The 27,279-nt window shown below is 33.7% G+C and overlaps 4 protein-coding genes across 5 annotated transcripts; 1 reads left to right on the top strand and 3 right to left on the bottom strand.

Moving 5' to 3' along the window:
• Nucleotides 1–1,629: 1,629 nt before the first annotated feature.
• LOC11406846 (uncharacterized) lies at nucleotides 1,630–7,225 on the bottom strand. Its single transcript, XM_003608456.4, has 5 exons — nucleotides 6,518–7,225; nucleotides 6,203–6,355; nucleotides 5,380–5,466; nucleotides 2,788–2,916; nucleotides 1,630–1,929 (listed from the first exon to the last, which is right to left on the bottom strand). The coding sequence occupies exons 1-5, from the start codon at nucleotides 7,001–7,003 to the stop codon at nucleotides 1,840–1,842; spliced, it is 945 nt and encodes a 314-aa protein (XP_003608504.2). The 5' UTR covers nucleotides 7,004–7,225; the 3' UTR covers nucleotides 1,630–1,839.
• Nucleotides 7,226–9,519: 2,294 nt separating this feature from the next.
• LOC11411854 (pre-rRNA-processing protein ESF1) lies at nucleotides 9,520–13,948 on the top strand. Its single transcript, XM_003608455.4, has 7 exons — nucleotides 9,520–10,270; nucleotides 10,477–10,548; nucleotides 10,647–10,903; nucleotides 11,434–11,596; nucleotides 11,673–11,801; nucleotides 12,226–12,914; nucleotides 13,279–13,948. The coding sequence occupies exons 1-7, from the start codon at nucleotides 9,662–9,664 to the stop codon at nucleotides 13,571–13,573; spliced, it is 2,214 nt and encodes a 737-aa protein (XP_003608503.1). The 5' UTR covers nucleotides 9,520–9,661; the 3' UTR covers nucleotides 13,574–13,948.
• Nucleotides 13,949–15,602: 1,654 nt separating this feature from the next.
• LOC11407767 (DNA-directed RNA polymerase II subunit RPB7) lies at nucleotides 15,603–19,443 on the bottom strand. 2 transcript variants are annotated; one of them, XM_003608454.4, is made up of 7 exons: nucleotides 19,318–19,443; nucleotides 18,655–18,808; nucleotides 18,070–18,235; nucleotides 17,907–17,957; nucleotides 17,288–17,353; nucleotides 17,102–17,170; nucleotides 15,603–15,895 (listed from the first exon to the last, which is right to left on the bottom strand). In XM_003608454.4, the coding sequence occupies exons 2-7, from the start codon at nucleotides 18,768–18,770 to the stop codon at nucleotides 15,833–15,835; spliced, it is 531 nt and encodes a 176-aa protein (XP_003608502.1). In that variant the 5' UTR covers nucleotides 18,771–18,808; nucleotides 19,318–19,443; the 3' UTR covers nucleotides 15,603–15,832. The 2 variants fall into 2 exon arrangements, with proteins under 2 accessions (XP_003608502.1, XP_024636778.1); XM_024781010.2 differs by having other exon boundaries at nucleotides 18,655–18,797; nucleotides 19,318–19,432.
• A 3,428-nt stretch (nucleotides 19,444–22,871) lies between these two features.
• Nucleotides 22,872–25,424, bottom strand: LOC11442711 (40S ribosomal protein S14). Its single transcript, XM_003608453.4, has 6 exons — nucleotides 25,267–25,424; nucleotides 24,974–25,096; nucleotides 24,833–24,878; nucleotides 23,729–23,814; nucleotides 23,411–23,540; nucleotides 22,872–23,157 (listed from the first exon to the last, which is right to left on the bottom strand). The coding sequence occupies exons 1-6, from the start codon at nucleotides 25,267–25,269 to the stop codon at nucleotides 23,090–23,092; spliced, it is 456 nt and encodes a 151-aa protein (XP_003608501.1). The 5' UTR covers nucleotides 25,270–25,424; the 3' UTR covers nucleotides 22,872–23,089.
• Nucleotides 25,425–27,279: the final 1,855 nt, after the last annotated feature.

The raw sequence follows: 27,279 nt of genomic DNA, 5'->3' as shown, positions 1-27,279 counted from the left end.
TTGTCGATTCCATTTAGACAAATCAATGTTCTATTGGCTCTTGGAACCAAATTTTGGATTCAACTAAACTATGATTCAATCAAACTTGAGCCAATTGATGAACGAACCAATTCTCGATTCAACTAATTGATCCAAGCAGTTCTGCCCAAATTTTAAATTACTTTTCAATACCAAATAGTGCAACATGCTATATTTTGCACATATAACATGTTATCTTCCAATTGTCATAATGCTATGCATATCTTCAAAAGAAGTGCGTACGATAGAAATTCTAACTTCCAATTTCCAAGCTGGTCCAAAGAGTCAAAATTTGCATATTCCTTTCAAAATCACTAGTGGGGTGGAATACATGCAGCAGAAAAGGTCCTACATCAGGGGCCCATCTGTCCAACTATAATTCGGTGTCAATGCCATTATTGATTTTTCAAGAAGTGTTTTTCATGGAGTTCACTCTTCTCTCTTTAGTCAAAGAACCTAAAAAAAATTGGTACAATTTTTATTATGTTTTGCTAACGCCATTGCCGAGGGCACGAATTAAGGAATATATTATAGAAAATTTTGTATATACATTCAATTAACTATGTATGTGGTCTTTATTATATGCCATATACATCATTTATTGAATAAATTTAAAATATAAATTTTTGCTTATAATAGTGATTGGAAGGTGTATATACATTGTATTTCTGTCAAACAACAAAAAAAACATATACATCGTACCAAATTTAACATTACATATTTTGATGAGCGATGTCTTATTCAGAATATAGTCTATGATTAGCTCTCCACATGAATCGATTCATAGTTTTTTGCTGCCTAATCTCCTTGGCATAGCTAGGAACAGTCACTATTGATCTATACTAATGAAATTAAAGGGAATCACACAATCTAGAGTTTTTTTCTTAGTGGAATTTTGTTTTGGAAAACACACAAACAAAAAAGTTCCTAGCAAGTTAGATTACATAAAATCTATATAATATGTTATGTCAATTTTTGAGACCTGAAAAACCAATCATCATTCGACAACTAAGACAATATGATGATCAATAACGGGCCTTGTTGTTTAGGAATACTGTAGGAACAACAGAAAGGTACAAGGCATACTATACTATACAATAGACATTAATTATATATAAATTTATGTGGCCAATGATTATATTATTGTGGGACTTGGATTCCCCCTTTCTTCTTTTTCAGGGTTGGATTGCATTTGAAAGCAAATGTCCCTTTCGATTTCTTTTTTGTTTGGGTTCGACTCCTCAACCATTTATTTATTTATGTGTAACTTGTAACAAGTCTTTTTCCTTAAAGAGTCTTAGAAAAATATCCCAACGTGTGGTTAAACTATATAGAGAAATTTCACGATGCAAGGACGTTTTGATGATCGTATGATTTACTAGCCACTCATTTTCTGTTATTGTTGATTCTTTGGCTCCACGTTATACATGTTTGTGATGCGGTATGCATGTACTGAAGGAGCAGAATAGTTATTTTTACAAATAGTTTGGTTTTTCCGAACACCTAATTTGCGGTTAAATTTATACCGCTAGACTCCACTAAATGTGACCAACCAGGAGATAGATCAGTCACAGCGATTAAGTTGGTAGATATTTCGTATCAATAACATGATTAAAAAAAGAGATTGACGGAGTAATTTATAAGAGCCGTAAATTCAATAAAACTCTTCCATTTGGTCATAAGAATAAGTGCTAGCATATATAGTAGCATTAAACAAAACATAAACAAGTTTTAGAGAAGGTGTTCAGTGGAAAGGGGGTGAATAATATGCTGCTGAACTTGATAATAACACCATATAGATGCTCCGTTGGAAATAGGGGCCTATTCGTTTAGTGTTTTAGCAAATGCTTCCCACCACTTAGCTGCTTCCTTATGTGCTTCCTTATCTTTTAACTTGGTGTGTACAATGGCCTGCATTCATTAATTGGACTTAGATTCATTTTTGTCATCAAGAATAAAAAATCAAATCATTAAAAAGAACATCAGATAATAACTGACCTGATAAATCTTATCCAAAACTATTCACTACTAGTAGTAATCATTATAATGAGTCAAATAAATTCAATAACTATATAAAACAAATTTGTTTAAAAAAGAGAATATGTTAAAAAAAACTTGTCAAAAAAGATAAGATATGGCATAAATAATTACGATGTGAAATATTTTATCTGGAATTTGTTGGCTAATGCGACTTCTTTTTCTGTTTAGGAAGACTTGCTAATGTGACTTCATCAAACATTCTCTCACCCCTTAATTTGCTGACACAAACTTTTGAATGTAATCCACAAGACCATAGTATGAATTCCATTGTGAAGATGAGAATTTTTTTGGTAGATAATATATATATATATATATATATATATATATATATATATATATATATATATATATATAAGTATTTCAATCGGGGGAATGCTAGTAACACTTATTTTTCAACACTCTCTCTAACATTTTATTTTTCAATCGGGGGAGTACTATTTTATTTGATGAAATCAATGTATGTCTTACTACTTTGTATGAGTTCAATTTTCAACAAAGTGTAGATTCATAATGATTTAAATCAATAAAAGAATGATTATTAGAGAGAGTGTTCAAAAGAAAGTGTTGCTAACATTACTCTTCCAATCGGACCGGTGTTCTATAAACGGAAGAAATGGGTATCCTTACTCTTGAAATTTATTGACTCGGCATTAACACTCAGACTCGACTCATCTAAGTTTTTTGTATATAAAAAAAAAAAAATAATAGTAAAGTAAAATGGTGACCAACCTTGTAGAGCAAAATGTCAGATATTGCTTGTTTTTCAAGAAATGGTGTCTCATCATTGTTGTAACTATTGAGCAATTTGGTAATCTTTTCCTCGTAATTATATACCCTTTTCGTTGAGCCGCCAAAAAACTGCACCATAGATATAGTGAGGAAATCGGGAAAATATGTGTATTCTTAGATCATAATAGTATCACAGAAGTACTCTATGTGGATTCAATTATATGAAGGAAAAAAAATACATACTTTCATTTAAAAAAGAAAAAACTTTCACTAACCTACCCCTAATTAAGATCACTATCTTCTCACAACATTAAAAAAGAAAAAACTTTCACTAACCTACCCCTAATTTTTTGAACATATTATTCTTTGCACCAAATGTTTAGGCATACACCATCAAGAATTGGGCCAAGCCCAATGCCCTAACTAAACATGGGTTCTCTCATCTCCCCTGAGACTATTACTTTTCCCACCCTATGGCCTTCTCCCGCACCAGGTAGTTTTTCCAAAAATGCCCTTGTGCATTTCGGATTTTAAAATCTGAATTCATGTTTACTATTTTGGATTTTATAATCTGGATAATTCTTATGTATAATCAGTCATCGGACTCTCTCACATTTTAACAGTTTTGAGTTTTGCTTTTAAAAACAACATAAAAACTAAGTAAAAAATTCTTAAAATATGTCAAATAAAATCATTAAAATATAAAAATAGCACCAAAAAATTCTATAAATCAAATAAAACTAATGTAAATTTTTTCGGATTTTTTTGAGAATATGAAAAATAAAAATAAAAAATGAAAAATGGGTCTAAACGATGGAATTTTGGATTTTGAGGGGCGGAGTCCCATAAGAAGTCCTTTCTAAAGGAGTTATGGTCCTTGAATTTTTTCTGATTTTCTGGGAAAGTTTTGGAACAATCCGATCAAGTAGCCTGAAAACTTGATTTTTGACTAAGAACATGTAACAATGACCTAAAAACAGAATAATGAGAGTTAGGAAGATTAATATTGTCCATAAAATGACTATTCATGTTACAAACATGTTTAGAATTTGTGCAGATACAATTTAGATTATATAATCCGAACTGTTTTACCTTGAAAAAAGGTGTTTAGGGGGTTTCCGGATTATGTAATCTGGAAACATCATGTAACACGCCCTATTTTTTGAAGTTTCCGAATTACAAAATCCGGAAAAACCCGTAACTTCATTTTTCACCCTATAACAAAGGAAAACACCATTTCGGATTATGAAATCCGGAAATGCAAGGGCATTTTTGGAAAAAAAAATAGGGCGCGCGAGGAAACCCACAGGGTGGAAAAGTAATCCCTAATACCCTTCATTATGAATTCTAAAATCATTCTTCTTCTCTTACTTCTCATGCGACTGCGCCACCACCGGCCATTTATCCACCACCGTCGAGCTCGACATTGTTTGGGCCAAATAATTTCGTTTTCATCGTCTCCTCAATTGCAAATGGAGCAGATCCAAAAATGATAATCCTAACCTATTTTCACTTTTTTTTCATTAATCGAACTCCGAATAGAAAATCTCTTTAAATAGCATAAGCCAAGCAAACAACAAATTGTGCCACTAGGCCGTTTTGGATGCAAAACTAATCCTCGTAAACACAACATCCATGGACCTATAAGACATGACATTGCTATGCATGACTCTTTGAACTCTATGTAGAGGGTGAACAACCTCTGGTGCTAGGAAGTCAAAAGTGTCAAATGCAAATGGTATAAGAGCATGCTTTCTTATATTTGACCACTTTGTTAGACACAACTTTTAGAGCTGTCTGTTCTACATTAAAAGCCCCAACCTCAAATCCCACAAGTAGTGAAACCCTAGTCAAGTCTGCTCACACATATTTTCCTCCTACCCATCCGTCCACAATAACATCCACAGACCTAAGTGTATATAATAATAATGATGATGATAATAATAATGAGTAATAGGGACAATTTATTGCATATTATTATTTAACTTATGTCTATTGTTAGTGTAAAATAGTTTTATATAACTGTCTAATTAGACCATAAAAACGTATAAAAATATCTAAATAGTGAGACATGGTTAGATCTATGTGTAAGTTATTTCATATAGGTTAAATTATTAAATACAAATTATATATGTAGAGAACTATTACAATTAAATTTTATGTGGTTAAATATGTTTTTAGGTCTTGTTTTTAGTTCCTATAAAATACAAACTATATATGTTTTTATCCCTAAAGAAGGACTAAAGGTATATTGTTTACTGATTTTATGGACTTACAAGTGAGTACATAGATTAAAAACAAATTTGATATAATTATAGAAACAAAAAACATACCAATATTAAAAAAGAACACTTAAAACAATTTTCCTCTCTCTTTCGTTTATACATTTTTTTGAATAAGTGTGAAATGAACAAATGAATTACTTAACTTAAGACAGAGAGAGTATTTATTAATAAATTTTTCTGCCCCCGTCTAATTGATTCTTGGATCATCCTTGATGAGTAAACAATTGTTTGTTTGCGTATGTCTCATTCAACATGAGGGACAAGACTAAAAGAGAAAAAAGAATATATAAATCTGAAAATTACTGACCTTAGAGTACGTGTTTTTATCACTTTCATCGTCAAGCAGCGTATCAATGTCACTGTCAAGCAGCTTACATGCTTCATCGAATCTTCCCTACAAAATGAAGCACTGCGTAGTTATTTACCACAAGTGTGAGTTACACAAGATTCACTCCCGCTCTCCAACCAAGCTGAACCAGCACTTGTTATGGAATCAGAGGGTGCAAGCAACAACGGGACAAATACTTCAGGGCCACAAAAGAGGGAGGCACTAAATCTCCACCCAAAACCTTAATGTGTTTAGTAGATGTGTTACCTCTTTTATATATCTAACATGTTATTTATTCATAAGCGATGGGGTACATACTCACTCACTCACTACAAATTTAACCACTTACACTTGAAACCTAACAAGCGCATCTTCACACCTGAAACCTACATTTATCCCAAAGTAGTAAATAAAGGGAGTTTAATTTTGTCGGGTTAAGAGGGAAGCCAAACTTATAAGAGATCGTCATATTGAGCTTGAGAGTGAGAGCAACTATACAAATGGCTTGGAAAACCTCAACATGTATTCAAAACGAGACCTCTTATTTACATTTGGTACAGCAACAAATTTTGATCCCAGCAACATAAATAATTTGTTCAATATGTAAGGACAACATTCAACAATTATTCCACAATTTTTTTCTTTGAAGCATCCAACCTTCGCTCTTAAAGATATCCCTAAAACTATCCGTAAGTATGAATGATAGAAGTTTTTTTTCTTTCAAGAAACTTAGTATCCGACTCAATGACCGTCTAATCTAAGGGGTTCAATCTCAATGATGAAACATCTATGTAGTATGTACCTGAATCAAGAGAAGTTCAAACACTGCCTTTCGCAAGTAGGGTTCTCTGGCTGGATCATCCTCCTTAGATTTGGTGTATTCGTCTTTTAGCTTTTCCACCATTTCCACTTCTTCACGTTTCTTCCCACGATTTCTTAGATAAAGAGCATGCATCTGCAAATATAATTCCAACAAGAATAAAAAGAGAGTAATTAATAATCAAAATAATCATTCTAATTAATAATTGTCACTTTTTCATATATTTTTTTAAAAATTTTACACCTTTTTCCTCATTTGAAGTATTTCAATTATCGTAACAAAAGAAGAAAAATTAACCTTCTTTTTATCAACTAAAGTCTCGTTAGGATCCAACTTGGGATTTAGCTCCACTCCTTCAGCATTAATCGTGTTCCACAGTGAATCAAATGTATTCACTCCTCTACCTATGTTAGTAGGATCAAAAGGCAAAGCCATACTGATTTTGGGATTCATCATACCACTAAAGTTGATTATTCCAAGAATACAACCCAAAACGAGAGAAACTCCACTCATTCCTCTCAAATTTTTGTTCTCACTTCCTTCAATATTCTTTGAATTAGGCACGGAGAAGCTGTTGTTAATCATGCAATTTGCATGCCCAAATGAACGTGCAAATTGGTGGCTTGCGGAAAATTGAGGGAAATTAAGAGTGGCATGGTTAAATTTGAGATGAAATTTGCTTCCCCTAGCACTTGCATCTTCATATCTTTTGGAACCATAGGAAAGATGCAAGGGAGGACTACGAAGGGGTGAACAACGAAGGCGAATAGCATAATGTTCCATCTAGTCTAGCTAGGTATAAAGTGATGGTGAGAAATTAAAGGCTAAGAAGTAAATAATATTATATATTCAATCACAAGTATATATACTAGTAGTATTTAAAAATCATGATCTAAAATGAGTGAGAATGAAATGAATCTCTCAAATGAAGGGTTGAAGTCAGGTATCATTTTTTTATGCTTTGAAACCGTGTTACACATTTGTGAAGAAGCTTTTATTAGACTCTCCTTATTGTGTTTCTAATCTATTTATGTACATGTGGGGATAAACTTTGCTTAAAATAAGGGATATCTAAAACCTGTGCAAAAGGAAAAGCAAAAGCAAAAGGGAAGAAATCAAGATTCATTTTGTTGTACATGTGGTCATGGATCTCTTTTTTATATGCATGCTATGAAAATTAATTATTTTTAATTTAATTGAAAGACAAAATTTAAATGTGCTTCAGATTCTCAAATATATTAGACTATGTAGTTGTGTACAAATGATATTTTGGGATAGTAAACAAATAAAAACTTGTTGAAAAGCTTCTGTTGGAACATAACAACAGCTTCTGTATGGACAACTTGGTTGGTTGAAACGGTAATCATGGCCAAGGAGAAGACATGTTCTTACTTGATCAAAGTCCGTTGTAGAAATACTCGTTGTGATATTGATCTGAGATCTTGAAGTATGTTTCTTTTAAGATTCTCATGTTCGATTATCTTTGATGTCAATTTTAATAAACTATAAATTACCTTACTTAAAAAGAAAAAAGAACTAAACGTTGTAGGCTAAAAGATTCCAAATAGAATGCTAAAGAAACAACTTTTCAAATGAAATTATGACAACCTAATTAAACTTGTAAGAAAAGCTAGTGCTCTAGAATTCGAGCGATACCGTTGTGAAGATTCGAGAGGTTATACATATTTACATGTTGCAACTTTACTTTTTTGTATATAAAAGCAGAAGCAAATAACTTTTTTGCATATAAAAGCAGAAGCAAATAATAATCTAGCCATTTTACCATATGTGACAAGCAAATTTTCATCATTTTACTTTTTTATATAATCAAAAGCAAATAATAATCTAGCCACTTTGCCAATTATGACAAGCATATTTTCATCATTCAGTCATGCTTGTGAGGTTACATGGTTTAAAGTTATTTGAAGTGACATTACATAAATCTTAGTTTCACTTTAAATCCTCTAAACCCAGCGTATCCAAAAACTTTAATATAATGGACTGCCAATTTTTTATTTGACCCCTTAAAGTATTGTGATTGTGCGATGTTTTTAACCTTTCCTTTTGTATTTTTGGGTGATTTTAACTCTTTATTTGTTTATAATTGAGTTCAGACGGAGTACCGTATTTGATTAGATAAGAAGAAGTAATAAAATAAAAATCATTTTTTTTTTCTATTAGTATTTATTTTATTTAATAACAATAACAAAACTATGGATTGTGTTTTTGCAAAAAATCTTTGAAGATGTCGTACTTCTTCTCTTAACATTTCTACCGACACTTCTTCTTTTGATGTCCTTCTAACCTTCTTGTATAAGATCTTGGTCTCCTCAATGTAAAATTGTCATTATTGTTGCTATATATTATGAACTTAAATGATGTGAATTGGTTTTGTAAAAATTAAAAGAACATTTCTTGAAAATTGGTCTCTCATATGGTGATCTCCAATATTCTCATGATGGCAACCATTCTACACGGAACTCTTCTCATTTATGTTTGAACTTGTGACACTTACTTAAGGTCTTTTATGTTCTAATCCATGCTCCCGATGCTCCTCTAGTTAAAGAGGTTTATAGCACCCTCCCATTGTTTCTTGGATCAAATGCAGCATAGACGTTACAACAAAGGTCTATTTTGGATCAACCGCATGTGGTGGTATTTTCAAAGGTAATAATGTTGTTGTTGTATGGTGTTTTGCTCAAAATTTAAGTATATCTACCACTTTTAATGCCGAGCTCGTTGAGGTTATGCATGCAATTGGGATAGCTTCAAAAAAGGGTTTGACCTCTCTTTGGTTGAAAATATACTCTTAATTGGTTACTCTTGCTTTCTAAAATCATGATTTGACTCTGAAGGTCAAAAAACAAGTGGTTGAATTGTGCTGATTTAACTAAAAATACGTGATTCATTATATCTCATATCTTCAGAAAATACAACCGTTGTGCAGAAAAGACTGTTTTTTTGTTTTGTTTTTCAGCCTAAACTTTTTGTATACACATTTTTTTCTTTTTCTTTTCAAGTTGTCTTATGGCTAATAATTCAGTTTTAAAGATGAATAATTACAATGTTTGTAGATCGAATTCAACCCTGCAATGGTTGAACATCTGAGACATATGCTGTTTACGCCATGAATGTTTACTTTAGATTTTAGTCTAGTAACCCAAAGGTTGTAATTTCTATTCTTTTTTAATTAATAAATTTTACAAAAAATAAAATAAAATAGGGTTGGTTGAATAAAAAAATTACAAAAAGAATGAACAAAAAAAAACATTTTAAAACCGAAGCCCATTCCAATTAATTTTAAAGGTCCATCATCGTTTTTATATCAACAATAAAATTGTCTAAAACCCTAAAACCACAAACTTCAGCAGCTCCTTAACCTTTGCCGTTCTTTCTGAAACTAGTCGGAATCACTCGCCGGATTTCATCGTCGTCATCGCAATGGGATCCAAAAAGGAAAACAAGAAGAACCACGACGACAACAAAGGGAAGAAGAAGAAGATGATGAAGAAAAATGGGAAGGGTAAGGATAATTCGTCCAATTCGAACAAGTCTGATAAACCATCACACAGTAATGACAAAGAGGTTATCGAAGATCCTCGATTTGCAATGGTTCACACCGACCCACGTTTTCGTGAACCACCAAAGCATCAAACTAAGGTTTCAATTGACTCTCGATTCAATCGCATGTTCACTCACAAGAGCTTTTTGCCTTCTTCTGCACCCGTCGATAAGCGAGGTAAACCCAAAGATAAGGCTAATTCGCAGGAACATTCTCTTCGTCATTACTATAAAATGGACGAAGAAGATGATAAGAAGAAGAAAGTAGAACAGAGTAGTGATGAGGAGGACAATGATGATGAAGAAGAGGAGTTGGTGAAAGTTAAGAAAGCGAAACTGGAGGTTGAGAGTGGCACTGAGTCTGAAGAGAGCGGTGATTCGGAATCTGATGCTGTGTATTCAGATACAGATAAAGAAATAGATATTGATACTGATACTGATGATGGTGTTGATGAGAACGATTCTGAAGAGGATGAACCTGAAATTCAGGTATAGTTTATGCATTTTATTTGGAATATTCTCATGTTTCTGATTTATATGCCATTTTAAAATTATGTCACTTATTTGATTCTTATTATTATTAGTACTAGGATTTAAAGGAGATGCACTGTCAGTGTAAAATAATTTTAATTGATCGGTCGGTCTCTTATTGTGTATGCCCATTAAACTCTTGAGTATTATTATTATATGGACAGGAAGAGGTAGCAGAGATTGAGAAAGAAACACATAGGTTGGCTGTTGTTAATATGGACTGGCGGTATGTGAAGGTGCGTATTCGAAGCATAATGTGAGTTAATTGTGTGTTTGTTTGGAGTGGGAAGATTTTGTTTAGTTAAAATGTTGTTTGTGTTTTTTTTGGCTGTAGGCTGTTGACTTGTATGTATTATTTAGTTCATTAGCCCCAACTAGTGGACTGATCAAATCGGTAACTATTTATCCAACCGAGTTTGGCCTTCAACGTATGAATGAGGAGGAAGTAAAAGGGCCTGTTGGTCTATTTGATGGTGAAAATAAAAGAAGTGATGAAGACGGTAGTGCGGAAGAAGAGACTGATGAAGAAGATTTTCATGATAGTGATTCTGACAATGAGAAGCTGCGTGCATATGAGAAGAGCAGGATGAGGTGAATAACAATAAAACTGATTCGTGTTGTGATATATTTGCTTGAATGGCGTATAGATTAACATTAAGCTGTCAGATTTACTTTCAACTTGAATCAAGCATGGTTTTAAATTCTAGTGCTACTGTTTCTGGTCATTTAGTAATTTTTTTTCCCTTTAACCATTCATTATATCAAGGTTTAAGTCTTGTGCTATAATGTTCCGAAAATATTTTACACGCTGATATTGTCAAGTGGGAAATTTAATGTGTGAAGTTTTATAAATTTTGTTCCTTCCTATCTTTGTTATCCTCCTTTCTTATGATCTAGAATGCGTCTATGTGGTCAGCAATGTTGTCATGTCATTACGCTTTGTTTTATGGAGATTATATTTCCCGGAACACATGGGAAATAGTGAAACACACATTGCTATGCACCCGTATCACATGTCACTCATATTATTGTTATTCCATGTTTACTATTTTGACGTGCCCATCTCCCTTTTTCTCTTACCACCATGTTTTTCTAACTTGAATCTTTATTTGGCTCTCTAGGTACTATTTTGCTTTGGTGGAATGTGACTCAAGTGCCACAGCAGATCACATTTACAAAGAAAATGATGGTGTTGAGTTTGAACACTCATCGAATCCACTTGACTTAAGGTTTATTCCAGACGATATGGAATTCAAACAGCCTCCTAAGGATGTTGCATCAGAGGTATTTAACATTTATATATACGCTGTATCGTGGATTATAATAGAATAGGAAGATATTGACTCATTTCTCTTCTTAGATACCTGCAAACTACGAGAACAAAGATTTCTATTCTCGGGCACTTCAGCACAGTAAAGTTGAACTTACTTGGGATGAGGATGAACCTCTTCGAGCAAATACTTTGAAGCGGAAATTCACTGACGAACAGGTCAGCATTCTGTCTTAATGTATTGTATACTGTGTTGATAAATTTCTATCTTGGAAAAATCTTGTGTGGTGTTAGTTTTGGAACCTCTGAGTAGTTACCTCATTTTTTATTTAGTCATTTCCAAATAGTATTCACATTTACGAAATTATCAAATTTGATGCTGCGATGGAAATATATCCATGCAATGCACATACATATACGCTCACAATATACAGCCATTCTTTTGTCCCTTAATAACTAGTACAGATGTATCCTGTACTTGTCTTTTTTTGTTAATTGTTATGTATCTGTGTGGTAGAAGAAATTGGGGACCACTGATATTCTTTATGTAATGAATTTATATTATTTATTTCATGCAATTTGCTTTGTAATAAGCTGTGTCCTAAAGCTTTAAGTTTTTTTCTTTTCCTTTCTATTGTGACAGCTGGCTCAGTTGGAAATGGATGAATTAATAGCTTCTGATGTGAGTGATAGTGATGATAGTGAGGATAACAATGAGACTGATGAGCGGCCTAGAAAAAAAGATAATAAGTATCTTGCCTTGCTTGACAATAATTCAGATGAAGATGGAGATGATGATGCCATGGATATGGAGGTGACCTTCAATACAGGTTTGCAAGATATAAGCAAACATATTATGGAAAAGAAGGATAAAAAATCAAGAACAGTTTGGGAAGAATGTCTGAGGAAAAAACGTGAGAAAAAGAAAGCCAGGAAAAACAAATCAAAGCATTCATCATCAGATGATGATAGCGATAATACTGATCATGAAGCTACTGAAGACGCAGATGACTTCTTCATTGATGAGGAACCTGATATTAAGAAAAAGAAGAAGAAGGCAGAAAGTAAAAATGACAAGGATCATAAGCTCCAAGATATGGATGGGGTAGCCAAAGCAAGCAAAGAAGAGCTTGAACTGTTGCTTGCTGATGACAAGGGGACAGGTACTGGTCTCAAGGGATATAATCTGAAGTTTAAAAAAGGCAAGGGCAAAAAGGCGGAGAATGCTATTGATGAGGGGAAAATACCAAACAATGCATTTGATGATCCACGTTTTGCATCTATCTTCTCAGCTGACTTTGCTATTGATCCCACCGATCCACAATTTAAAAGGTATTTTATGACATAGATAAAAACTTTATTGTAGATAGCACAGAAACAGTATGAAGTTCTTCGATATTTTTTTATCACTACTATTTCACTCTGATGGGGTAAACTTGGGATAATGTTGTAAAATATTGAAAATTATTTCTTGGCATGATGGTTACATTCAGCTGGCACCAAAAAATTTCTTAGTTAAATCAAAATCTCAATATTATCTTGTCTAACTCAAAGATAACATTTATGTTGCTAAGATTGGAATGGTCTTTGCTCCCTATAATTGTACTTCCTGCTATTCAAGAAACTTGTATATGCCTATTTTCATGTAGTAAACTCTTTCTCTTTCCTTTCTAAATATAATTTTTGTTGATTGCAGGAGTGCCGTGTATGCCAGGCAGCTGGCACAGAAGCAGCAGAAGGGTCGTGAAGAATTGTCGGTAGAAAGGGAGCACGTGAAGTTTCCGAAAGAAACACAGTTGTCTTCTGATGGTTCTGGTGCGAAGCTGAAGGGTGGGGAAGAAGTGTCAGATGATTTGAAATCAAAGCAAGATAAATTGGAGTTATCATCTTTGGTTAAATCGATTAAGATGAAATCAAAGCAAATCCAGCTATCCTCTGATGTCAATACAAAGAAAGCTGGAAAATCACAATTTAAGAAAAGGAAGCACTAGGTCTTAACCTTGTGGTCCAATCTACTCACTTGAATGGAAGAGACCAAGGAACTTGTGAAATTGTTACGGCCCCTTCCACATGCCGGCAAAAATTGCTGGGGTAAAAAGCAGGCATGTGGTTGGTCAGTTAGTTTAATCTTTTGTCAAGAACTTTCTTAATCACTATGCTTATTAAAAAATTTGTCGCATACTAGGTGGATATTTTTTGTTTTTAGTTTATATTCATATATAACTTCTCATAGGTGGATATCTTTTGTTTTAAATTTATCATTGGAGAAGACGACTTCCTAACCATTGTGTTCTAAGCCTCGGCAGTTTTTGTTTTTGTAAAAGTTGGAATTCATTCCAAAAGGGCAAAAGCTCTAAAGCCAGAAACCTATCCATCAGAGGTCCCAAAAGCGTTGGTTCAAATATAGCTGCTTTTATCCCCTAACCATTTCTAAAAAACTCTTGTACTGTCTGTGGATAGGAATAAACCATGGTTTTCTCCCGATACACCGTTCCATAGGTGGAAAGACTGTGTTTGCCTGTCCAGGACGGTGCTATCAGATGGAATTGATTTTTTAGAGTGGAGTGGGGGGAGAAGTCTCTTTGACAGCTTAACATTGTTTATATTGATATTGCATATCTCTAGATTAACCTCAAATTTAAATTTAAATACAATTTTTTTTGTAAAATAATTATTAGCATTAAAAATCATTGTTTTTTTTTGTCTGAAGTGATTTGTTGTTAAATTTAAAATAAAGCTCAGGTATTGAAGCAGTTGTTAATCTCAAGTTGTTGGACTCTAGTTGGAAAACCTGAGTTTAAATCCTAGCAGCAGCAATCATTGATCGGAACTTCTTTACTGTCCAATTGAACTTCATGTTACTATTTTCCTAAGAACCGTTAGGAATTAAGTTCAAAAAAGTATTTAAACTATTCTTTTCTTTTTATAACCCTTACGATTTCTTTTTGAAACAATTTGAATTCCATTAAATTACACCGACATTGGTTCTCATACCGATAACAGAAGTTGAACTCGCGACTTTACTGCCTTTTAGGAACAATTTAAATTCTATTAAATTACATTGACAATGATTTTCTTTACCCCCCATAATGTAACATGTCATTTCTTATGAACGAAAAATACTATATACTTTAAACACATAAGCAAAATAAATATACTATACTATTAAAATGGATCCAGATCCTCTCTTGTCCCATTGTCTAATACCATCTCTACTGCATTGATCCAACGGCTGAGAGTCAAAAGGTAAGATAAAAACGGCAATGTCACTGGAAAGATAACGGGTGGGCTAATTTTTTGTGAGAATTGTGAGATTTCTTCATCCCTCGCATTGCTGTTGTGGGATTTCTTCATTGCATCATCTCTTTTGCCTGTTAGAAATTGGAATCTTTTTTTTTTTTTTTAACAATGTCAAACTCACCACTAGGAAACAGAATCACAATCCCACCTACCATGGAGGAGCTAACAACTGGGTTTGAGTAGAAACCGCATAACACCCGAAAAATCAATTCACCGATTTTGTGTAAAAAGCCACTGAAATAGGATCTATGTACAGCTTGTGTCTCCTATACTGTTCTTTTCCTTTACTGTTTTTGTCAAATATAACATATGGGGCAGATGTTGTTTCTAGGTTGTGTGGTGAAGATTGATTCAACTTATTTGTATTTTGGGTGACATTGATTCAATTTATTTGTATTTTGGGTGACTGAAATCACCATTCTTGTATTGTAAAAAACTCGAGAACAACAACAGCAGGTGAAGAAAACCCATGAAAGTCGAAAGTGAAGAAAACCCATGAAAGTCGAAAATGAACCACACACACTTTCTCTGTTTACCACTAAACCGTTGGATTAATCCAACGACAAGAGAAACTGCCGGATAAATTAAGGCAGGAAGGGATTCATTTCGTATTAAAATAGTACCTGTTTGTTCCAACAAAAAAAAGTACCCGGACATCTTACTTTGCGTTGCTTCCCAAAAATTAATTCTTGACCCAAATAGTAAACAAATAATGCAGTGTTTTTTAGTAAAAGGAAGGACTGAAAATATTGCCATTAATTATGGGTACAGCACAAAGGTAATTGACATTGACAGATAGAAAATATTCATACACAAATTGTAATCAATAAGAGAATTTGATACATCAACTAAGTAACTCTGGTAATTTATGCAACAGAGTTACACCAACATGATGAGTATCAGGTGTATGCCACTAAAACTATACGATAGAAGGGTACATAAAGGTGAATTTAAACTGTTGCAGGGTCGTTGATCACACCCAAGAAATCGTCTTTAATGGTACCTATGCAGAACTGCAAAAGTGGATAATATGTAACATTAAATAAATGAGTTCTTGAAGATAGTGAAACCATAAAACATGATAAATAGTTATATACAAAAGATCAAAGGAAAAATAATTTAATAGCTATGAGAAACTGAAGAGTTGCACTGGTCAGTGTTCATTGTATTCGTGTTATAGCCCTAAGGGAGAGTGAGGGGAATGAAAAAATAGGCTTAGCATGTGCAAGAGTATACTTGATTCTCATTAAGAAATATTGGAAAAAAAACATTATCTAATGCTAAAACGGTAACTAGGCTGCGAGGCCATCACTATCACGAGTTAATTAAGACATCTTACAGGATAATCATGCAAGGAAATAGGAACAATAATCAGACAAGTAACATCAACTAGTTCTACCATGTTCTGCATCTTACTACCGTAGTAAAGTAAAATTGCAGCATGGAGCAGTCATGAAGAATGATTCTTGCAAACCACAAAAGTGATAAAAGATTAACCTATACTTGGTAGTCACTTTCACATTCCATGTTGATCACTGTTGACATGGTTGTTGGAATGGTGGTGATAAAAGATTAACCAAGTGGTAAAACACTAGCATAAATTTATCGCCACTTTTATGGTATGTACAGATCACTACTGCTAAGCCTGTGAATCATATAAACTGATAGAAACCGACAGTTATGAGCAATGCGACAGTGCATTATTTCATAAAAGGAAATGAGATCTAGCTCTACAATGAAAATAAAAGTACATCCAGAGTCAGTGACTCCTAACCAGAGAGATATTATCTCCTACCCAGCTCAATAGCATAATCCGGAATACCCTCACACCTAGACTCTCCCTCCTTCAAATAAAATCTAGGGACCCCTCATAACTAACTTCCACTATTCCCCACTGACCCCAGTCTTCCCCTGCTCGTGTATACCTACCATGTAGTGGGTCTATTCATATTTGCTTTTATAATTGGATCACCTGTGTCATAAGGCCCAAGGGTCCTACCATGAACTTAAAAATCAAACTATCATAAACTAAGGCCGTTCTCTAGCAATTTGTACTAGTAAGCAGACCTGCAAGAAATGAAAGCTATATCTGGCACAGACCACAGTGCTTTCATATCCTATTAATTTGAATTTCTTAAAAGTATAATTTCACATAAAACTGATGGAGCTTAACAACATAAATAAAAGCAAACTAAAAGCTGCAATATATACAGGCTTACAATTTCAGTAGCATCCACTCGAGTCCCAATTATCTTTAGCCTCACTTCACTGTCTTTCTGAATCTTAACCTGCAAAAAAACAAACGATCAAAGCCAAAAACAGAAGAAAACACATTAAATTGAACACCTAAAAAAAAAAATTGCTCTCTTCCTCTTCAATGAGAAATTATTATAAATGATATGTACCGATCCATCTGAAGTAGTGTAGTTTGGCATGTCTCCAGTCTGGAATTCCATATCATCTGGAATCAACTGAAAGGAGAAAAAAGGGTCTGATCAAGACAAAAATACATGAGGAAATAGTAGCAAAGGCAAAACAGAATAGCTACGGGGGAGACTAAACTCGGGTCACAGTTCAAAGCTTGCAAATTATCCTTTTTTCAAACCTAGCAAGAAATCAATGAAAACCATTTTCATACAGACATCTAAAAGAGGAATTGCATTGGAGATAATGATCTCTAGTGTAAATACTATATAGTCAATATGACAAATGACAAAACAAGAAGTCGATTTCTTTTCCATTATTCAGAAATCAGAAGAACATAAGTGCTTATGCAACTTGAGTTCAACAAGTTTGGACAGCATTCCGTAATTCTTTTTTTTGGAATGTGCATTTAATTTTTCAATATGAAAGAATAACTTAAGACAGGTTATGTCTTTTACTACTCTAATCTCAAGTTCAATAAATGAGAATCATGATTTTAGGGCTTAAAATGAAGAACAATAATAACAGTATCTTAGGTACAAGTGTGTAAGGTGAAGATGATGATAGAGGCCTTTTGTCAAAGGTTATAAAAGAACTTACATGGTTGGAAACGAAGATTTGAACTGGTCCAGCTTCAGCAAAAAAACCCATCTGTACAAACAGAACTCAATAATATAAACCACTTTATCAACACAGCAGAGTCAGACACCTAGATAAAGCTAATGAGTAAAATGTAGAGACAGGGGAAAGGAATTGCATAAACCTTGTTCACCATGGTAACAACAGCTTCTAAGATCTCTCCCTTAAATGGTCTAAAGACAACACATTGGTACTTAACCGGAAATGTCACAAATCCGGTCCCATCCCGAATTATTCCTTTGCCAATGTTCTCAATTCCCGTCACCGCCACCACAAATCCATGTCGTCCACTGCGTAATAGTTGAAAGCCCAAAAATTGCATCACCACAAAGTCCAAAACAGAAACAGTTTGATCCAAATTATTACAGGTTTATTTCCAAACAAAATTAGTCCAAGACACAAAAAGGCTTATCACAGATATTGTTAGTTTGGGGTTAAAGAGGTCTGTTACTGTTCTACTGGCCCTTTATTTCAATTGAAATTGTTTCCATCATCAAGTAATGCTCAAAGTGCAGTTCTATTTAATTTGTCTTCTTCAAATGATAAACAAAAACAAAATTGAAAAGAAATCAAAGACAACATAGTACATATTCTTCAAGTAGTAGTCTGTTAGTGAAAAAATCTCAAGTGATGGCATCTTTTGTCCTAAGTTTAATTACTAGAACTATGGTTTTGTAAAAAAGAGTGAAATGATCTTAAGGTGAATCACCTGCAAGTGCCTTCGACATCTTTCATTAGCTTGGAAACAAGATTATCACGAAGGTTACGCCCAAAGTAGCGTGGATGCAGTTGCATGTTTCGCTCCAGCACTATGTGGAAAAACATTTTCTTTTCTCTCCCTTCTCACCGAACCTGAACAGTTACTTGTGGCCACAAAACAAATAATAAGAGTAGATTCAAAGAATACCATAAAAAAAAAAAAAAAAAACAGTCAAAACCATATAAACCCTAAATCGAATAAAAATCCAACTAACTTCATTTCAAACAATGAAAGAAAGATGAAAAGATATATATGAATGTACCCAAATTCCCAACGCTAATGAAAATAACATAGTAAGTTAAACGAATAAAAAAAAATCACAAGTTGTCGATGAAATTCAATGGATATGAAATTAGAGAGAAAGTGTGCCCTAGTAACAGTTCATTGTTCGGGTAATTTTGTGAAGTAATAAACAGAGTTTAGCCTAATTTGCTCTTCGATTGTAATATTTGCTTATGCAATAACTAATATTAACTGAATATGTGGTTAATTAGAGTGTTAACCCTCGTTACTCTCTTGAAGTGATGGAGAAAAGGCTAGTCGCTGTTTTCGCACTTCAATTCGAAAAGATAGGGGAGAGGAAAATAGGGAAACTAGAGAGTAGACACGAACCTTGTTCGTTGATGAAGCTAAGAACTGCGGGGGAAGAAGTGAGAGAGGAATCACGGTTTTTATTTTAGACTTGTTTGGGGATTTTTTTTGTTTTTCATATATCTATAGAATCGATTTTTTATTTACAGAATAATTGATATATTTAGACTATATTTGCTATAAGACTCTATTATAGATAAATTAAATGGGTGCGTTTGATTTGCTAAAAGAATGAAGGACATGACAGAACAGAACAACTCATATTTGTCCCTCACCAAACCACAGCATAATTTTTTGTCCCACGCACAAGTTGTATAAAATACCAAAATATGTTTTGTGTTGTGTTGTAGTACTGTTCTATCTTATACTGTTCTGTCCAATACTAGTTGTTTTGCAAACCAAACACACCCAATAAGTTATTCGATTTCAAAAAATATTATTTGTTTGTATATAAAATCGGATAGATATGTTAACATCATTGTTTTAAAACCCAGCACCGGCCAGTCGAACCGTGAACCGGTGGTAGAACCGATTCAAGTAAGTAGTTAGATCAGTCATGCATTTGACCCAGTGTGAATCGGACGACTCGTCCGGTTTTTTCAATAAACCGATGAACCGACGGTTTCTACAACTCGGACCGGGTCAAACACCATCGCAGATCGCACAACAAAAAATTGATGTCGCTCAAATTAATTTCTGAAAAGGAAGGGAGAAAGAGGTATAGAGAAGAAATACATGAAATAGAAAACAAAACAATTGAAGAAGAAGCATCAAGAAAGAAGCTGCGCTGTGTTTGAATCGCACAAGGGGAAAATCAAAATGTAACGGCGGCTGCAAATAACTAAGAGACGTGTTGTTTGTAAAAAAAAAGAGCAATGTTATTTGTATAACCATTTATTGTGACAACTTGTTGGACAACCAAATTTTACAAAGAAATTTAAATAGTGGCACAAAAATCAAAGCAATAGAGAGAGAAAGTAGAATAATCATGTGAGTATGAGAGAGAAAGTTGTCACAAAAATTGTCAAAAAATGGTTGTTCAAATATCATTTTTCAAAAAAAAAAATGTTGGTTTTATAATTAGGGTTATGCCTTGAGAGAGATCAATGGGCTTGGGCCTTTTTTCTCTTAGACTCGGGTCAACTTTTATATTCTTTTTTTTATTTTAGCTTTTTGTTTGTCTTTTTTTGTTTTTTGAATGCATATTTTTTTGGTTGCAAGTATTTATATTTTTAAACGTGTGACATCATTCCTTCCGATTAACATTTATATACAGCCTAATTTTGAAAATTTTAAAAGGAGAAAGAAAATAAGAATATAGAAAATTAGGAGTTTTTAACTAATTTAAAAAATTGAAATTTTTAGAGATTGATTCATCTTGTTCAACCTAATTTAATATTACATAAACAAGTTTAATATAGAGACCAAGTTATTCGATCGAGTCATCCGATTTAATCTGGTTAAGTCATGCGGTTCAACCAGTGACTCAATGGTTCGACCATTAACCCAGTGACCCAATACCTTTGTCAAGTCGATGGTTGAGCCGAGTTTTAAAACTATGGTTAACATATGCTTATTCCGTTATTATTTGTTGCTTTCACATATATATTGAGATGGATTCTAGGGTGAAGGAGCAATTAAGTCCCTCACCGGTGTACCACTTATATTTTACCATTAGAATTTTAAAAAAATTCAATGGTTTAGATTTATTGGAAATAAAAAAATAACACTTATGTCTTCCTAAATAACACTTATGTCTTCCTACATAACACTTATTTGTAAATCCACAATAGTAGGAGAGATAAATTGTTGAATGATAATTTATTTGCATACATAAAAAAAACATTGTATTTTTTCTAGTGTTTAAAAGGTACCTTATACAATTTTGTCTGTTCAATTGCAAGTTTGGTTCAGTATTTTCACCATTTCACATACCCTCTATTTTAAAAATTGGTCCCTTTGTCATTGTCATTTTTATTAAATCTGTAATGTTTTAAATAATGTAGAATGTGATTTCATGACAAAAAAACTCAACCTCGATATTCCCTTCAAAACTTCAAATATCATATGGCCATATTTTAGACCAAATATGTCAAATTTTAAAATAGGTCAACTAACATCGCATAACTAAACTAAGGTAAATTGATTTTATTAGCGCAACTACAAAAAACCATTGAAAACATCCATAACAAAGTTTACAAATTACAATCAACATAAGTAGGAATGAGGCCGGATACTCGCACCAACGCTTGGTGGAATGACAGATATTGACTGTAGTTTTAGGTGGTGATTTTAGGCAGATATTAACTGTTGTCTGAGGAGGAACGAGACCGGATATTGTTAATGCCTCGGTCAATTCGTCAAAGATATGGGCTTATTGTAATGTGTTGAGGCTTACTGTTAATATGAGATTGGGTGCATCTTCGGTACCTGCAGAGCAGGAAGAAATTGCTAATTTTTGCAAGTGGATACTCTCAATTGGAGACGGCAACGATGCTTTGGGTGACAATGGTGAAATGAAGGTAGAAATTCCTGAAGATTTGCTGATATCAGACACAACAAATCCGTTGATGTCACTTATAGACTTTGTGTATCCCGATCTAAATGATAACCTTGGTGACCAACTATTTTTCCAAGAAAGGGGAATACTCGCACCAACGCTTGATTCAATTGAGCATGTTAACGAATTTATGATGTCGCTGATTCCAGGTGAAGAGAAAGAGTATTTAAGCTCTGATTCTATTTTTAGATCGGGTGAAAATTCTGATGTCCAAAGCGAGTGGTTCACACCAAAATTTCTTAATGGTATTAAGAGCTCTGGAATTCCAAATCACAGGTTGAAACTAAAGGTGGGATGTCCAGTTATGCTGATGAGAAACATCGATCAGGTCAATGGACTGTGTAATGGTACTAGGCTGAAAGTTACACATCTAGGGAAGAGCACGATAGTTGCTACCGTAATTACAGGAAAAAGGGCAGGTACTAGGGTATTCATTCCCAGGATGAATTTTATTCTGAATGATCCAGGACTACCCTTCAAATTCAGGCGCAGGCAATTTCCTTTGACGCTTTGTTTTGCAATGACAATAAATAAAAGCCAAGGTCAATCTTTATCTTGAATGGAGTTTTAGCTTCATAAGCCTGTGTTCACGCATGGACAACTTTATGTCGCTGTCTCTCGGGTAACTTCAAGAAAAGGTCTAAAGCTGCTCATCCTGGATGACGATAATAATGTTTGTAAGGAGACCACAGATGTTGTGTATCGTGAAACCTTTGTAAAAAAATTAAACGTTTGCATTTACCGACTACATATGCTAAGTTTAACAATGAGTGAATCTTATACTACAAATAATTAGTACAAGTATAATAATCCAGATATTTTTATCGTTATATGCAATGTTTAGATATTTCATATCGAATTTAAAATCTATACATTTGATCAAAAAAGATTTTTATTTCCCCGTGCTGACACGGGTCACTATACTAGTAACTAGGAATTTCACAGCCATTGATATTTCAATGGTAATTATACCAATGCCATTAAGTACTAATTCTCATACGGTATAAAGTAAACATGAGAGAACAAAACAAAAATTAGATGAAGCAATTTATCAAATCCGCAAAAGTGTAAATCATAGAAGAAACATGAAAAACTTTCATTTGACTCTTAACTTGTATCTAAATAAACTCATGTAGAACTTTTGAATATGCCACAATACAGTCTGGAAAGAAACAAAAACACGGTGACCAAAATAAAAACATAAGCAGCTCCTTCCATAATACCATAGCAAACTCAGAGCCTTCTACCCCTTCTACCACTCTTTCGGCGGGTGCTGTCAGAAGGAATTGGGGTCACATCCTCTGCAAATTTAAAAACAAAAGGCAAGCTAATTAGATATTAAGCTGGATATCAAAACTTAGAAACTCATCGTCAAATGCTGAGAATACAAAATAAGAGTAACTAGGAGGGAGAACTATTACTTCATAAACAAGATTCACAAACACAACGCATAAAACAAAAGCACATAAAAAACTATAGACCACATCACCAGCTTAGAGCAGCAGGGAACAAATTTACCAAGACATGCATCCTAAAAATGGACTAAAGGAATACCTATGCGACCGATTTTCATTCCTGACCGAGCCAAGGCACGGAGAGCAGCCTGAGCACCAGGGCCTGGTGTTTTGGTCTTGTTTCCTCCAGTAGCACGTAGTTTGATGTGAAGAGCAGTTATGCCTAACTCCTGTTCAAGAACACAGAATCAGCAAATTATGACAGCTAATGGAAAATGCCAATGAAATAACAATTAATATTTGATACGACAGGCGGAGCAATCAGATTACAAGAATTCAATCAAATTAAAAAGAGCAACGCAATCGCTTGTCAAGAAAAAACACAAGTGAATAAAAAGATACAAATATATGCAATTACCTTGCATCTGGTGGCAACATCTTGTGCAGCAAGCATGGCAGCATATGGAGATGACTCATCTCGGTCAGCTTTGACCTTCATTCCACCTGAAACATAACAAATTAGATAAGACAAACAGACTTAGACATGCATCAAACTGGTTAATGACAACGAAGATTTATACATTTAAATGAGCAATTCTACTATGGTCACAACCCCAAATGAAAAATATTTGGGCACACCCAAACATAAATGAAAAAAATAAAAACAAAATTAATTAAATCACATCAATCAACATCATTTAATTTTATTCTCTTTTAAATTTTTCATTTGAAGTGACTCTCATATGAGTGTGCCCAAATGATTTATATTTGGTGTTGTGCCAATAGAAGAATTGCTCCATTTATATTATCAGGGTCATTGGTAAACGGTAGAGCAAAATTGTAAATGGCAAGAACGGTCTGTTTGGAATTGATTATTTACGCTTATCTACTAGCATAAACACTTGACTTAGAAAACTTGGGAAAACAGCTTATGACATTCATAAGCTGTTTTCAGCTTATTTTTATAAATTTTCCAAAATAGCTTGTGAAGACGTATTATAGCTTATATGAAAACACTTGAGTTTATTTTATCTATTGTTATAGAAATAGCTTATGGACCTGTTTGGATTAGCTTATTTTTTGACATTATGCAAAACAGTTTATGGGAATAAATAAGCCTCTATGTATTATTCATAAGCTTGTCATAAGGTTATTTTTTTGCATAAGCTATTTTTCTTAAGCTAAAAAACAAGTCAATCCAAATGCGACTTATACCTAATCATGACAAGTGCACACAGCCACACACTATAATTGGATTTGGAACTAACCAAACAGGTCCCAAATCTTCACTTTGGGCATTGCTCAAGTTTATAATCAGTTGAAAATCAAACAGTTCCATAAAAACGTAGTTCCACAAAGCACATATCAAACATAAAAATCTTGTAAATCAAATATACATGAGATAAAAACTTATTTTCACACAAATCAACTAAAATTACAGAGAAAAATTTCAATATAACTTCAAACAATTGAGCAAATTTAATGTTAAATGAAATGAAATGAAATAAAAACACACACTTACCAGTAATACGGACAAGTGTTTCTCTACCAGACAAATCAGTCACATGCTGAAATAAATCAATTCAATGAATTACACCAACAAATAAAATAAAAAAAACACAAAATTTGGAATGAATGATAAAAAGAAGGAAAATAGACTCACGATGAAGGTATCGTTAAACGAAGCAAAGATACGAGCAACACCAAAAACTTGTTCTCCATCTTTAACAGCTGGACCAAGAGTCACTGTTTCTTCCTTTGGCTCTCTAACCTTTCTCTTCGACGACTACAATCACATAACCAATCATTTCACAAACTATGAGATCTTACAGAAAAATATTTCAATTTCAAAGGAAAATCTATTTGTATGCTCAATGACTTAACAAATTGAAATTGAAAGCCATAAAGTGTTTGTAGTGAAATTATTACAGATCAATGTTTATGGAGTTAACGTACCATTGCTGAAGGTGGTGTTGGGTTCCTACTTCAATCCGCCGGCGTGCACCTTCTTCCTCTTCAGAGAGAACAAAGCGTCGATGGTTTTCGTTTATATGGGAGAAAAGAAATTTATCTATGGATTAGGGTTTTGTGAAAGTAGATGTTGGGCTTGTGAGCTTTTGGTAGCAGCTGAGCCTGTCAGCCCAAAATATGGGCCTATCAAAAGTTGGAATTATCCAAATATAGATAATTGTTCTTTAGGCCCCCGTATTGCTCTGAAGTCCCTCAGTTTCTCTATCGAAAGATAGAAAATTTTACTCCTTTTTTAATTCTTCTTTGTTTTGGAAACAATGCATAGGGATCCAATTTAACAACGGTTTTTTTTTTTTTATTAGAACTTATCCTTGAATTGCTTTTCTTACATTGTACAAATAAAAAAAAATATTAAAAGATGCTAACATAGCATGTGCCTTAGAGCATTGCATTCGTACTTTGTAGTTCTGTGTTGTCGACGAAAGACTGTTGGAACAAAATATGTTTAGCAATAATAACCCTTTAAGAGTTTTGAAGATAACAAAGTATTAAAAATTGTCAATTGGATACGCTAATATTTGTTCAAGTGTACATGACTATAGACAAAATTTGACATCTAAAATTGATCGTGAAAGAACAAATAAAGAGTAACAATATCAACAAAAAGAGAAGCTTAAAGCGTCTGAAGAAACCTGCTCCTGGAGTTTGAAGTGCTCCTGAAGACAAAGTGCTTCTGAAGTGATGATGTCATCAGAAGCCTAGTTCATCAGAAGCTATGTATCACTAGAAGCTGCAGTTCATCAAGAGATGGAACTCAAGCTTTCAAAAGCTGTTTCAAGGACTCTAATTCGCCTATAAAATTAAAGAAGACTGGAAGAGTGTGACAACGGCTAGTTTAAAATGCATTGGATGTTAATTCTTCAAAGAGCGTTGACATAGTACGATTGTACGAAGTGTACAACCACTACTTTCACTACTCTGTTTTTGTCTCTGCTACAAGACGAGAAAAACAGCTCTGCCTGCAAACAATGTTTATACACATTGGGAACGCATTTGAAATTGATCCTTCATACGACAATAACCATATCAGACAAAGGATCAATGGTGAATTATCAAAGCTTCAAACGACTCTATTTTGGATGTGCTGACAATTTAACGTCTCTCTCAAACCTCTATATAAGGGACTGAAGACACAAAGTATCACAAGAACAATATACGCATCAGCTAAGCAAAAACTCTGTTCAAATTGCTCTTCACTCCAAAGTTCACTTAGAATTTCTTATCAAAGTTTACATCTTAGAAATTCTAAAGTCTTTAAGAGTCTGTATCTGATTTGTATTGTGAACACCACTGATTGTATATCAAGTGTTCAACCTCAAACATTTTTCATTGTAATTATGTTTGAATTTAGAAGTCTCTTGATCTTGTTCAGGAGCATAGGAAGTCTCTTGCAGTTGTGCTTGAGCAAGTTGAAGTCTCTTGCTAGTTTTAGCAGTGAGTAATTGTAATCAGATATTACATAGTGAACTCCTCTTGGAAGTGTAAGGGGGACATGACTGACTTCCGGTTTGTGGAAGGAACCTGTATAAATTGTCTGTGTCTTTCTTCTCTCTGTTCTCATCCGCTGCATCTAGCTCTGAACATCTATTCAGAAGTAGAACTCTATCTGCTTCTGAACTGCTTGTTTCAGTTAGGAGAAAAAGAAAAGAAAAAGCTAACACAATTCAACCCCCCTTCTTGTGTTTTTTCTCACCTTCAAAGACAACATACGTCATCTTTTGACAGTAGATATTAATGGTCTTCTACGTGTTTACTATTGAAGTGACTTAACTAACATTGGTTTGATTAAAATAGCAGAAAATAAGTATGTTACATGTATTTAACCGACGTCAATATAAGTTGCTCTCTAAGTCGTAAATATGAGAAGGAATGTGCATTTTTATTTTTCATTAATATCGTCGATTGTGGATGAAAGTTCTAATAATTTTAAATATTGGT

Source organism: Medicago truncatula, chromosome 4 (genome assembly GCF_003473485.1).
Source record: "Medicago truncatula cultivar Jemalong A17 chromosome 4, MtrunA17r5.0-ANR, whole genome shotgun sequence".
NCBI classification, from domain to species: Eukaryota; Viridiplantae; Streptophyta; class Magnoliopsida; order Fabales; family Fabaceae; genus Medicago; species Medicago truncatula.
This window is presented reverse-complemented; position numbering and strand designations above follow the sequence as displayed.